At 38.0% G+C, this 14,622-nt stretch overlaps 1 protein-coding gene across 1 annotated transcript in view; it reads left to right on the forward strand.

The window, feature by feature from the left end:
• The window catches only part of dock4b (dedicator of cytokinesis 4b), a 212,757-nt gene that overhangs the window by 177,290 nt on the left and 20,845 nt on the right, over positions 1-14,622 (forward strand). Inside the window, 4 exon segments of the mRNA XM_028448884.1 lie at positions 4,402-4,521; positions 6,729-6,853; positions 9,513-9,624; positions 11,854-11,935. Of these exon segments, the coding sequence (XP_028304685.1) occupies positions 4,402-4,521; positions 6,729-6,853; positions 9,513-9,624; positions 11,854-11,935 (439 nt within the window).

Raw genomic sequence — 14,622 nt, forward strand, 5'->3', positions numbered from 1 at the left:
CCTTGGAGGGGGCCCTGGCTTTTAAAAAAATAAAATAAATAAATAAATAAAAAAACTAAAGCCCGTGGCGCGGGCGACATCAACAATAGGTGATTTGGGGCGCCATGGGGGGCTAGGTTGGGGTGCCTGGGGGCCGACGGGGAGACTCCCGGCGGCCCCCTGGTGCCTTATGCGGCTTGGGTGTGGTCGTCCTCCCTGGGCGGGCTGCTCCTGGTGCTGCGTTCATTCCGGGTCCCTCTGGCCTGGGGTCGGGTCCCTGCTGGCTCTGGGCCCGGCGGCGGGTGCCCGCCGGCTGCCCGTTCGGCGTGGCTCTGGTCGTCTGCTGGGCGTGGGCTTTGGCTCCTCCGCTGGGGTCTCGGGCGGGGAGCTCTCTGGGCCCTCCCCTCGGGGGGTTGGGCGCGGGGGTGTGGGGGGGGGTGGGGGGGGATGGGGTGGGGGGTCTGGGGGTTGGGGGTTGGATTGGTGGCGTGGTGCGCTGGGTCCTTGGCTCCTTGGGGCTTTCTCGGGTGTGTATGGGGGGGGCGATGGTTGCCTCTCGGTTTGGGATCTTGGGGGCGTTCGGGGGGGCTGCTTGGCCGTGTGGTGGTCGCCGGGGGCCCCCGGGTCTCCCGCTCTTGCTGCTGGCCTGGCTGCTTCCGGGGCCCGGGGGCGGCTCGTGGGTTTTGCAGTGGCGGTTCTTGGAAATACATTTGTCATGGATGCACTGGCCTTGGGCTGTGGGATAACACTCATACTGGGCTCAACCACAGACACGTTGTTCCCAAATACCTGTTCTATGGAATTTCCACTCACTTCTTCCTCTGCTCACAGCCACCACCATTATTCCTAAGCCGCACACTGGTCACCAAACTGGCTTGATAACTCAACAATAAGCACAATATACACAACCACAATTTCACATCGCATCACTTGAAATCTATCGACTACTCCCCACCCATTCCATTTCCTATCTTGTATTCCTCTTCCCTGTTAACTTCCCCACCCCTCTCCAACCCCTCACCTTGGTGTAACACTGCCCTCTCTTTTTTTACATCCTCCCTTTAATAAAGTATTTCTTACCCTTCCCTAGGGAGGGCTGGTGATGGTCACAATTATGCAATGAAATAAATAAATTTATTTAATTGCAATAACAAAATATGCATTGCTGTTAAAAGATTGCACTTCTTGTAGTGTTAACCTTCGACAGAATGTGCAGACAAGAGAAAAAAAAAAAAAAGAGAGAATTTTTTTTTTTTTTCCTTCAGTTGTAGCCGCCAGATATTTGTTTCAACCAGCAGAGGGCGCTGGTAACGCAGTGTTTGGTTGGGATGCAGCAATTCTGCGCTGTGAAGAAGAGATGCTATGCACTAGCAGACACAGCTAATAGAAAAACTTGACTTTTATAGATAATCACGTAATGTTACAGATATTATTTAAGTGCTAAAGGGGTAAGGAATCATTTATGAACATATTTAAGAGTAGAAGTCGGCCAGAAAGAAAGTAGTTGATGATTTTGTCCGCCGCCTACGCTTCTGGACATCCCTGTACTGCATAAACACAATGGACTTAAAATTATACAAAAGCACCAAATCCGATTAGAAATAAAATGGGTGTTTTTACTCTGAAAACTACAAATATGTTTAACAAACCGATTGATTGATGAATGCAAACATAAAGTGTAATTTCCAAAAAACATATCTACAAATTCCCAGAAAAACTAAGTCATAAGCAACAATTTACATAAAAAAGCAGGAAATGCCTCATGTATTTTTCACTTATCATCTAAAATGACTGTTTACAAAAATATTTATGTAATGGTTGGTCGGCTATGATGTGATGCATCTGATTGATGTCATTTAATTTTTTATAGTTTCATAATGTTCGTTGATCAATTTAAGACAAAATAAACGGTAACGGTTGGTGTAAAAATGTAATGAATTACTGTACTTTTTTAAAAATGTACTTAAGCTCAAGTAAAATTACTGATTTTAAAAATATACTCAAAAAAATACAAGTACCCATAAAAGCAACTCAGTTACAGTAACGTGAGTACTTGTGATCCATTACTTTCACCTCTGATGTTTTTGTATTTATTTCTAGAACAGTATGACTCACTCCTTTAAGTTGGAGGCACTTTCATCACTTTCTTCTCATTTAAACTAAAAAATGATTCTCTTTTTTAAAGGTTTAGTCAACCTTGATCAAGTCTTCATCTTCTTCTCCTAAGAATGTGTTCCACTATGTTAGAATATTTCAAGTTCAGGCACAAACTGCCATGTTTCTTCACACCAGTTTCTATGTTTTCATTAATACATGTGTCACTCGGTCTTGTTTTCAAGTGAGAGTTATGTTTTTTGGGGTTCAACTTACACTGCAGTCTAGACTTCTTTAGACAATAGATATCCCACTGGTTTTTACAAGTAGTTAGTGGATGACAATGTTTTTCAATTTAAGTGAAACATGTGCTAAAACTGTTTATTTTTTTTATTTTTTTAAATGAAGTAATTTATTAGTTTAAGAGGTGTAAACAGCTCAAAAGCAAAATAAATAAAATAATGTGTATTTTCTTCCCACTTGGTGGATTTTTTCTTGCTTACAGTATATAGTGAGTGCTGTCTTGATTAAGCACATCAACAGTATGATTTAGGCTATTATGTGATTTCCCCAGCTGCACTGTTAACACAAATGCAGCTCCTTATGTTTTAAATGGAATTAAAACACGTGTTTGCTACTAGTTTGTATTTACTCATTTGGTTTTAATTAAGCCTCCTATGCAACAGATTCAGTTGTGGGAAATGACTACTTCACCATTCATGAAATTGTGCTGATTGTTCTGCATCTGTTTGGTATTCTTGGTGGATCGTAAACTGGGAAAGACTCCTTCTCCATTGCAATAATTTGCCTAACGGTGCCTTTTATTGTCAGTTTGAAGAAAATGACGTGAATTGTTAACAGGATATTCATTTTATTTTCATTGTTTTTGTGACAGATGAAATCAAACTCTTATCTTATAATATTAGGTTATAAAAGAAACCAACAATGGCTAATAAATCATCTGCTGTTGTTCATCAGATAAGCTGTAATATATGTATCACTGCAGATATGCATCTTAAGTGCAACTATCTTATGCATCTCATTGCTTTTACAGTTTTTGCTTGAAAAAAACTACCAAAAAAAAAACCTCCAAAAAACCAGTCGCTATGAGCTCAATTATAATTAATTATTATCTGGGTTTTCGTCAGTTATAATTGTAATTAGGTAATTGATCATTAATTACAATTATGATGCAATTATAATTGTAATTGTATTTTAAAAAAATATGTTGCTGTTGCAATTATAAATGAATTGTAATTGAGTTCAGGTAATTGACTTTGTAATTGTAATTGGCATGACAATTCTATAAAAACTGTCAATTACAATTTTATTAAATGCAAAACTGGGAAACTATGTTAAAGTTCTACGGCTTACGCATATGTAATTAACAATTAATAAAACATTCAGTTCTCTTAAGGATAATTTAACCATTTAAAAAAAACTAAATAACGTTAAAAAAAAACATTGAAATCTAGGCTTATACTGACAAAAAAATGTATTTATACCAATATTTTCATGGATTAAGAAGCCTAACAAGGTATGATGGAGATGAAAAACAAATTGGGTGATAATGTTTTTTAGTGTATTTTACAGCAGATTTAAGACATGGGTCATAACTGACTCGTTAAGAGATGCTAACAGAAAGCTAACACAAGAGGAAGGTTACGTTTTAGGAGGTGAATTATTTCAGGCTCAGTAATTGGGATTCTTTGAAATTGAACTTTAGTAATTGGTAACGTAATTGTAATTGACTTTCAGTGGAAAACAGAGAATTGTATATTAGTATTCTCTACAGCAGGGCCGTCCAATTTGGGGCCATCGGGCAAGCAATTCATTTTGGCCCGTTGCCCATATTTGGAATTATTGGTATTTCTTTTATTATTTTTTTAAATATAGGAAACAAATATAATACAGTACAGTGATTTATAAGAAAATACCTAAAGCTGATTCCAATTACATTGATTTTCTTGAGTTTTAAAGGATTATTCAAGGCAGTGGAAAATTTAGTGTTTTGATTTATATTGCACTAAATGTCTTTGAACTATAATAATAATAATAATAATAATAATAATAATAATAATAATAATAATAATGAGGATGTGTCATAAATTTATGCCACGAAACACAATAAAGAAACGTATTCTACAACTTTAAGTGTATATTTTGCACAGTGATGTTATTGGAATATTTAATTTCATGCACTGCAACATGAATGTTAAGTTTCCCTCCACCGCGATTCATTTTTGGCCCTTCAATGAAAATAATTTGGGCACCCCTGCTCAGCAGGAACCAATGTCTTAAATCTGTCTTTCGTTCTTCTCCTCACAGGCACATATCCTGGAGTACGGCCTCGCTGTTCATGAAAAGTTTGTTCCTAATGACATGAGACCTCTCCACAAGAAGCTGGTGGACCAGTTCCATCTGATGAAATCCAGTCTGGGTATACAGGTATGGCCATTTCACCAATCTATGCATTTCTAAACCCTACTTTCCATTTTCTGTGGATAACACAAGTCGAAGCCAGTGCAACAGGGTTTATTCCTGTTAATGGCAGATAATTACACTTTTAATTTCAAGCACTCTTTGAAGCCTTTGAATCCCCATGGAAACGTCATGCTGCATGTGACAACAGAAAAACCTCCTGCTGTGTTTAGACTTCAAGTAAATGACCCTTTTAAGTCCTCTACAGGGGAAAGCCAACGCTCATTTAGCAAGCTGCGCATTTCATCTACTTCCTCTCACAAGCCGCGTTATTAGCTTCACCCTGCTAGCATGAGATTGGAGCCCCTTTTTTCTATTTAGTCTCCTTTGTTCCCATTTGGCAATACAACATCATGCAGCTGTTTAATGTGTGCACAACAGTAGCTAACAATGTGCTCCTTATATGCTATTCTATACATGAAAGAAAGGTCCTTAGACAATAAGTACAATGAGGTAATCAATGTAGGGGATTGATACCAATCAAACTGGAGGGTTTTTCCTCTGCTGGTAAAGTGCAAATATACCCAGTGTGTGTGTCACATAGATTCTTCACTTTATCTCCATCCAATGCTTATCTAAGCAACATCATCTCTTATTAGAAAATCTCATTTGTAACTGATGCCTCACTATTCTTCTGGGTTTTGAACCTCCATCCATGTGATCAGTCACAGCATTGTTTATTTTTTACTCTACGTGGTTACAAAAAGGCATGTAAAATGTTAACAATTAAAATAGAAAGTTAATCTAGTAATTCCAGCAAGTTTATTTTGTTTTTGTTTTTTTGTTTGTTTGGTTTTTTTTAAATAATATGTGAAGCTTTCATTTATTTGCATAACGTTTTTCAGGAAATGTGATCTCGATCATGTCAAGAGATCAAATTTCCTGAAAAAAAAAGTTGACTGAATAAAATGGAACCTTAACATATTTGTCCACTTGACTGCTCTATAAATATATACATTTGTTTTCTGTACGATTTAAACATTTTCATGGCCAAGATCGCTGTTCAAATTCATAATTCTCAAACTTCAAGATAAGATATTCATGATTTTCATTTTTATTTTGTAAAAGGGACATCAGCCCCCCCCCCCAAAAAAAACCATATATACAGTTTAATTTAATTTTTATTTTTATTTTTATATATATATATATATATACTGTATATAGTGAAATGTTGTTTTGCTATTGTATTGTTTAAGTATATGGAATGGATTAAAGAATAATCAAAACCTTTCAAAGCAACTGAATATTTTAATTGAGACCAAAATTGAATTATAATCAGAATCACAATGTTTTTTTGTAAATGACATTCAAACTTGTACCATTTCAGTGCAAGAACCTACAATATATGCAAGAAAATGTTCTTGCAATTGTGGAATAAAAATGGATAAAAGTGAAAGTACAATGAAATAACTGCTTCCTATTTACAAATATATAATTATATTCAAAAATTGCAGAGGTTCCCAACCTTTTTTGGGCCGTGAGTCTGACCCCATTTTGATATATCACAAATGTCCAGTGACCCCAGAGACATTTTATTTTCTAGAATTAGTTTTTGATCAATTTTATTAAAGTGTGTTAAAAATACAGAGTAGCCAGTATTAAGTGTGCCACCTTAGATATTTCTAGATACTGCATTTTATTTGAACTAGATTTATATTTGAGAAAGTTTAAGTATAGGATACAGTTATTAGATATTTAGAATGTGTGATGTGTATTTGAAAAATAACAAGCTGCTACCCCTGATAATTATTTATTAGATGAAATCATAGTATAGGCCTCATAGAGCAATGAACTCTTTAAGTAATACCTGTTACAATTGTTTAACAAGTATTAAAGTATTGTTACAGTTTGTTTTGAGCAAATAACCACTTCAGCACTTAATTTGGTCTTAAACCATGCTGTTGGTGCATAAACATTCTTGTAGGTCAACACGCTAAGGCCTTAAAAAACAAGCAACACACATCAACTTTTCTCTACGTTGACCTTAAGTAGAGTTACATCCAGGCCTGCATTCATTAAGGCTTCCAGCACAACTTATTAGCTTTCATCCTTTCACCTAAAGCGCATCGGGCCTGAGCGGCTAATGAAGTCACCCATGAGTGTGGCTCACATTTCTACACAAAGATGCAGTCAATGATGTGCAAATCTTCTCTCTCCCAATTCAAAAACCCCAGGAGTTTCCAGCTTACGTGCGCGCAAGCCCCGTGCACTTCACCAACGGCAGCCCCCGCACATGTCGGAACTCTGTGCCCAGCATCATTAGCCCGGATGGAGGCAGCAGAGGGGTTTCCAGGCGGAGGTAACAGCTTGTTTTCACTGTTGTTTATTTTTAATGATGACAAAACAAAATCAAACACTTAATCACATTGGCCCTAATTTATCAACCATTTGTACGTTCAGATCTGAGCGTACGAAGTGCGTTCGACCAAATTTATGCAAGCTTTGGTATTTATCAATTCTGACGTAAGCGGGACACACACGGGACGCACTGCTATGCTCTGTTTTGAAGAATGAGGTGTTGTAAATAGTTCCTTAAACTTTTAAAAATGCGCTGTAGTAATCAGTAATGGGATGATTTATAAGTGAAATAGGCTGAAGGCATAATAAACACAGACAAGGGACAACATTTAGTCATTTTTAAGGCTTTTTTAAAAGCATTTTGATCGTTAATTTATTTTATCGTGATATTTATTGCTTAATGCGGACTACGGCTGATAAAAAAGTCATATCCGTGTGTGTCACCAGGATCCCTGTTGTGTAGTTGTTCTCAGTGCACACAGGGGGGCAGACTTCTCCTGCTTGGTAACTGTTCCTTTTCAAGAGCGTATAAATGTGCTTTTTAAATTCCACTTTTCACACTTTCAAGAAGCACATCTGTGTGTAACTCCACCTCAGATGTGAAAATGCCAATTTTCATCTCGGAAAAGCTTATTTTCTTGTTTGACCTCAGTGGGCGGGGCCTCCGAAAAAGGAGTGCATAACAAGTTAATGACAATCTAATTCAGCCGAATGTTTCATAAATCACACGTTGGTCCTGTCGTGCGACCAAATGTGCACTCAAATTTACACCCGTTTTCACGCATGGTTGATAGATGAGGACCATTGTGTCACACATTGAGTTACTTTACTTCTACCAAAATTGAACCATTTGTATGTGCGTTAACCCTGTTTTGAGCTGCACTTGATGCCCCTTTGTTTCCTTTGATGGTGCTCTATGCGTGGCTCTGTGAGCACTTAAAGGTGGCAGCAGCAGCAGCAGCAGGTGTCATCCTGCCCCCAAGCAGATGAACAGTTTGGATGTGTCCACTGACCCTGACATTTAGTCCACCTGCGACGCTGCCCCTCCACAGGCTGCTCCCACTGGCCACAGACACACAATGAGCAAAAAGATCGACACTCAATCACCCGCTGACATTTTGTACTTTTGGCTGTTGCTCTTGGATTTGCTGTGATAATGGGTTTTTTTTTTGTGTAACTTTTTCTTGTGGCTGATTTAACTGTTTTTTTTGGAACATTTTACTTGAAGTTTTATTCACGAAGGATGACATGATGGTGTCATTATTATGACATGAGACGTGTCATTAGCATGAATAAGGTGTCATGGAGGCTGTCATTAAGTGTTGTTTGTTACTCCTGACCTTAACCCTAATCCCTAACCAGGGGTGGACTGGCCATTCGGCATACCGGGCTTCATCCTGGTGGGCCGTCAACCCAAAGTGGTCCAGTCTGCTACATTTTTTATTTTATTTTTTTTGGCAAGCAAGTGGAACCAAACATGGCAACAGGTGGTTAAAAAAAATGGTTAAAAAGTGGCAAAAACGTGGCAAGAAAAGAGTGCAAAGGGACTAAAATGGACCAAAAGCTGATAAGACAGGTGGTATATAATGGTAAAGAGTAGCTTAAAGGAGCATAGGGCAGGATTTAACAATAAATAAACATTCATTTTAAGTTTTTTAATGCTAATGGGTGATGAAGCGCTCTAAACCAAAGAGAATGAGTCTACACATATTTTTACCTATTGCTTTGAAAAGATTGTGTGATACATTTTGTACTGCTGTTACAGGTACGACCAGCAGTACAGTTCCGCTGATGTTGACGTCAATTGACGCTGGTGCGCGTACTGCAGTTACCCTTATCACCGTGGTGTCACTCTGGAGTCTGATTTCTAGATCCTGCCCTATGCTTCTTTAAATGGGCAAAAAGCTGCAAAGAATAGTGAAAAGGGCAAAAATGTGGAACAAAAAGAGGCAAAATGTAGGGAAAAAAGGAAACAAGTGGTATTTATTGGGCAAAAGGTAACAAAAGTCTTAAAGTGTCAACATTTTTTGAAAAGGGGCAAAAATGGGACAAAGAAAGTTGCAAAATGGAAAAAGAAAATAGGTAAGAAGGAGATAAAAAGAAAAGATTTTAAGTATTTTTGAGGGAATAGTAATTAAAATGAAGGCATAAAGAGCCACATGTTGAGCATCACCGACTTAATAATGGTTTCTACGTGGTGTCCTCTGATAATGTAGTGGGCTGGTCTGGACAGAAAATGCAGGGGTGAAATTTTTGTTGTAGTCGACCTCTGCCCCTAACCCTAACCCCATTACATCCCTCCACCTAACCCAAAAAATGCCAACATGGCTCCAAAGGTGTCATGTATTAGCAAATGACACTTAATGACAGCCTTCATGACACCTTATTCATGCTAATGACAACGTAATGTCAGCCTTTTTTTTTTATTTTACACTTTTCTGGTGTGTTTTTTACACTTTTTTTTTATTTCAACGACATCCATTTCCTTTTGAATAATCAGTTATTTTCTTCCCTTTGTCTTTTTCTACTTCTGCTCTTTGTGCTGAAATTGCGGTGAGTTAAACCCTTTATTTAAGAAAACAGAATAATGCTACATCCTGTTCCTTTTATTTTGAAGGACTACAATCACCTGTGTGTTGTGTCCTCAGCTCCTATAACAGCTACCCTGCAGTGAACCGTTACTCGTCCTCCTCGCTGTCGTCCCAGGCCTCCAACGAAGTCAGCAACATCACAGGCCAATCGGAGAGCTCTGATGAAGTCTTCAACATGCAGGTATCGTCTCTCTCTCTCTCTCTCTCTCCTCTGCTGTCACGTACACACACATTTAAATGCTCTGTAAGCAGTGGATTGAGTCCACTTTTTAACATTTGCCCTCCTGCTCCTTAAAGATTTCCCTTGCTTCAATTTTCTTTAATCCACTCTTATTTCTGTTCATCTCTGACCTTTCTCTCACCCTTTCTCCTTTTTTCCACTCGTCCTCTACATTGTCCAGCAACGCAAATGGTTGTGATTAGATCAAATAAGCTCTTTTCCGTGTTCCGTTCAGTCTAATCTAAACTATAGATTCAGCCAATCAGAAAGCTGCCTACAGCTTCTGGGAAACTGACTGTGGCACTTGGCACGCCTGGAATAACGTGGATGAGAGAATCACAGGAAGGGGGAAAATGACTTTGCAGATTATTCATTGAATTGTATCATTTTGTGCAATGAGCTGTAATCATTATTATTATCTTTCTTTTGAAAAATAAATGGAGATCAGTAGACGAATAGTTGGAAGTTAGTGAGAATAGTTAGAAATCAATTTATTCCAAAGTCCATCAATTGAGTAAGTGTAGAAGAACAGAATCATCAAGTTCTGTGATTGGCTCATTTAACATGATACCCCATCCCGTCACGCTCTCTTAATTCAAAATATCTGTTTTTTTTGTTTTTTTTGTCTTTCATAAAGTCTTTTTTTTGTGACTGTACTTTTTTATTTTAAGTATTTACCATTTTCGGAGCTGCTTGTTCCTTTTCGGGGGCGCGTTTCACGTTTTATTTAATTATTTTAAGAACATTTTATTATTGTCTATGAAACTGTAACTTGTTTTGTGTGCTTCTTGACCAGGACACACTTTTATAAGAGATTAATCTACAATAATAGTAATAATAATTCCCATTTTTCTTTTTCTTTTTTTAACATTTGTTTATTATGTATGTACGGTTATATAGGTATAACATTTGATATATGTAAAAATGTGTGCGAGTGTGTTATTAATTAAAAAAATAAAAGAATAATAATGATAATAATAATAATACAATTTGCAACTGACAATGCTATATTTGTTCTGAATATTTATATACAATAAGATCATTTAAATATTTTGCTCAATTTGACTTTTTTTTGCTTTTAGTCTCAATCTAGGTTTCATAAGATTAAAAAGTGCTGAAATGATTGAACTTAACAATTCAATGGGGGTGGGGGGGGGGGGGACAGGACCAACTTACTTACACTCAACATTCTAGAATTGAAATGGAAGTGCATGAAACATCTAGTAATTAATGAAAAAAAAAATAATTACTGAAAAAAAATGTAGTTTTAAACACAATTCTTTTTTATAATTAAAAGACGACACAATCTTAAACAATTATTTTATGCTTTCAATTTCTCAAATACAAATATAGTAAAATACGTTTTCATTTTCATTTATTTGTTTTTTTTTTCGAGCAGGGACAAGAACACAAAAAACACTATTTGTGTGCAAGGAAACTCCAACAGAGAAAAACAGAGATGTTCAAAATAATAGTTAAGATGCTTGTACGCTTATAATTGTAATATCTGCATGAAAGGGAGTGGGAAGAAGAAAGACTTAATTAATCACACCCACATTTCTTAATTATACAAGTTTCATCATATTGCTTCTGTCTGTTTGTACTTCTAGAAATACACAATAAGTACTAAACAGAATAGGCAATAAAAAGACTAATAATCAGTAATTAATAATCAAGAAGACGACAAAGCAAAATACCAACAATGGTAATACATTTCATTCAGTTCAATTTGCATTTAAAGACAACAATAGCCATAGATGTAATCAGTCTATTAGTTGCATTAAGCCCCTTCCTCACTGTACTGTGTATACTAATGAATACATTTTTAAATAAAATGATGCATTTTCTCACTGTTTGTGCACTAATCCTGGCTACTCTGTTGTTGAAACACAGTAAAAAATAACATGATCTAAAACTAATTCTAGAAGAAGGAAAAAAAATGATTTGGGGTCGCCAGAAATGTGTGATATCAAAATGAGGTCACGATCCAAAAAACACTGCACTAACCACAAAGTGAAGCAAGGAAAAACACAAAATAAAAACCTTTCACCAAACTGTGAATCATAATTTAATCTTAATATCAGTCCAGGAGGTTTTTACATAATGTGACACGCTTCCTACATAAAAATAATGGAGATTGTTGAATGCATAAATGGTTTGTTGTTAAAAGTGTTCTCTTCTCATCCTCAGCCCAGTCCATCTACCTCGAGCCTCAGCTCCAACCACTCTGCCTCGCCCAACGTCACCAGTTCAGCTCCGTCCAGTGCTAGAGGTGAGGTCGAGCTTCCACAAGCCGAAAACTACACGGGCTGAAAACATTTAGGTCATTTATTCATGTTGTCCTGCAGGACAGACGGAACCTTTTACCTTTAGGAAAGAGAAAGTTCCTCCAAACCCAGCGCAGTATAAACTAACGGGTGTTTATGACAGCCAGGTGTACACATGAAAGACTGAATAGAAGGTGAAACAATAGGATAGCCCGACAGATATGGTGCAATATTAGGCTAAGATGTTCACAATAGATATAATCCTTCCTGTGAAATAAATGAAAAATATAGCCGCAAGCGGCGATAAACGGCCCTCGCCTTCGCCGCGCCCCCTTTGCCACGCCGCCTTTGCTACAGTGCCTTTTCCTACGCCGCCTTTGCCGTGCTGCTTTGCCACGTCGCCTTTTCCTGCGTCGCCTTTTCCTGCGCCGCCTTTGCCGCGCCGCCTTCGCCGCGCCGCCATTGCCACGTCGCCTTTGCCACTTCGCCTTTCCTGCATCGCCTTTTCCTGCACCGCTTTTGCCGTGCCGCTTTTCTGCACCGCCTTTGCCGTGTCACTTTGCCGTGGCGCTCGGGCCTAATCAAATTGTTCACCCTTTAAAAGGGATCTTTGTCATACAGAATTGTTGCTGAAACAAAATCACTTTTTTGTAGTTTAGTTTAGTTTATTTGAGCAAATACATTCATATTTTTTTTCCAAAACAAGATACATCATTACACGGTAATGAAATCACGAAAGGAGTTGGTCGAAGCAAGAAAGTTTATAGTTGCCTACCCCATATTTAATTATCATTACAAATATTCAAATAGTAACTTCAACAAGAAAAAAGCCTTTAAAGCAACACCGTGTAACTTTTGGCCACGAGGGGCGCTAGACCTGTAATGTTTACGTGAAGCCACAAGCGCCGTAGCACTGTCGCAAAAATCAACAGTCAGTCGGGCCAGCCTCCTTGTTATTTAATTGTGTATGCAGACAGTAGTTGACCTGTGGGTTGAAGAGAGAGTTAGTTTTATGTAAGTAGGAATCTGTCGCAAAATGACTGAAGATTCGTTCACACCGAACGCGACTGAAGTGACTGAAGTGACTGAAGTGATTAGATTACATTCAAATCAATGTAAATGACGCAACCTCAAGTTATCCCCCCTCAAGCGACGTGACTTATGTGATTTGAACGACTAGGTCAAGTGTGACCTCAATGCTCAAAGTTGAAAATTTTGAACTTTTTAAGTGACTTCAAGCGACAACTCCCCCGTCCTTCACCATTTGTAGAGCCGAGGCAGCAGCCCCTCCCTCCCGCTACAGTAAGACGGCTGCAGCAGAGGGCTGTACTACACTTCCTCAATTTATCGGGGCACAATTAAAGTGGTTAACTTATTGAATAAACCTACATTCTGAGTGAACTCATCATTTAGTAACTCCGTAAGTTGATCATTTAAACCATAAGAGCGGAGCTGTCTATGGTTAGTGCTGTATGGCCGTAGAAGAAGGAAAATAAGTGATCAGACCTCTCTCTCTCCTCCGTCACCGCTTCTACACACACACACTGTTCCCTGGTCATTGTGTCAGTGGAGCGATGAAGTGATGGAGTGACCAAAAAGCACCACTTAGTGAAAAATACTAGCAGAAGCTTTAGCTTCATGAGTAAATCACAGCCTGTGGTCACGTGACTGCCGTGAAGTGAAACGTTCTCCAGGTCACATGACCTGGTCAACAAAGGTCCGTCTTCTCCTAACTTACATAGGCGGTATTTTAAGAGGGAAGCCCCGCTCGGAGCATTGATACTGTCAAGCGCTGTATATTGGCCTGAGGAATCATTTAAAATAACTCATGTGGGTCAACTCTTTAATTCGCAGCTATTACAGAGTTACTTACAGTTAAAAAATAAAGAGCAATGGTCTGTCATTTCCATATTTCTCCAAAACATTTCACTCATAATGTATTTTGAATTTCTACACACGAGCTGCACTTTTCAGGTTTTCATCTAAACTATTCCATAGGTTGACACCTTTCATATTAAGCATTTCCCTTAGGTTGTATCTCCCCTCTCTATTAGCAAACTTTTGTTGAAGTTGGTTATTTCTGGACTTATATATTAATAGCAAATATTTCATTTTTATCAAGTCAAGTTTTAGAGTGCTTCTATGTCAAATAAGAACCATTTATGGTTATGAGAAAATATCCAAATTGGCAATTTGGACGGTGGCGATCTTGGAATTCTTGATTTTGAGTGGGCGTTGGTGTGCCAGCGTGGATTCAATTAAAAATGTACACATTTTCATGCTTCCTTCCAGAAAGTGAACATCTTTTCAACATACAGTATCTACCATGCTAGGAGCAGGGGTGGACTGGCCATCTGGCATACCGAGCATCGTCCCGTTGGGCCATCGACCCAAAGTGGGCCAGTCCAGTCTGCTGGAGGCAGACATGGTAACAGATGGCCAAAAATGGTCCAAAAGTAGCAAGAAAAGAGTGAAAAGTGTCAAACAATTTTCACTGATCAAAACTGAACCCTTTATAATTACAATAAAACAAGAATTTAACAAAATACATTAAACATAATTTTTCCTCTTGCAAAACAAATTAAATACATGTTTGATTTCTACATGTTAAAGATTCCGAACAACATTTTTGACCAAATTACACCACAAAAAACTTACAAACTTCAGCTTTAAATGGGCAAAATGTGGCAAA

The sequence above is a fragment of the Gouania willdenowi genome, chromosome 6, assembly GCF_900634775.1.
Source record: "Gouania willdenowi chromosome 6, fGouWil2.1, whole genome shotgun sequence".
Taxonomy (NCBI): Eukaryota; Metazoa; Chordata; class Actinopteri; order Blenniiformes; family Gobiesocidae; genus Gouania; species Gouania willdenowi.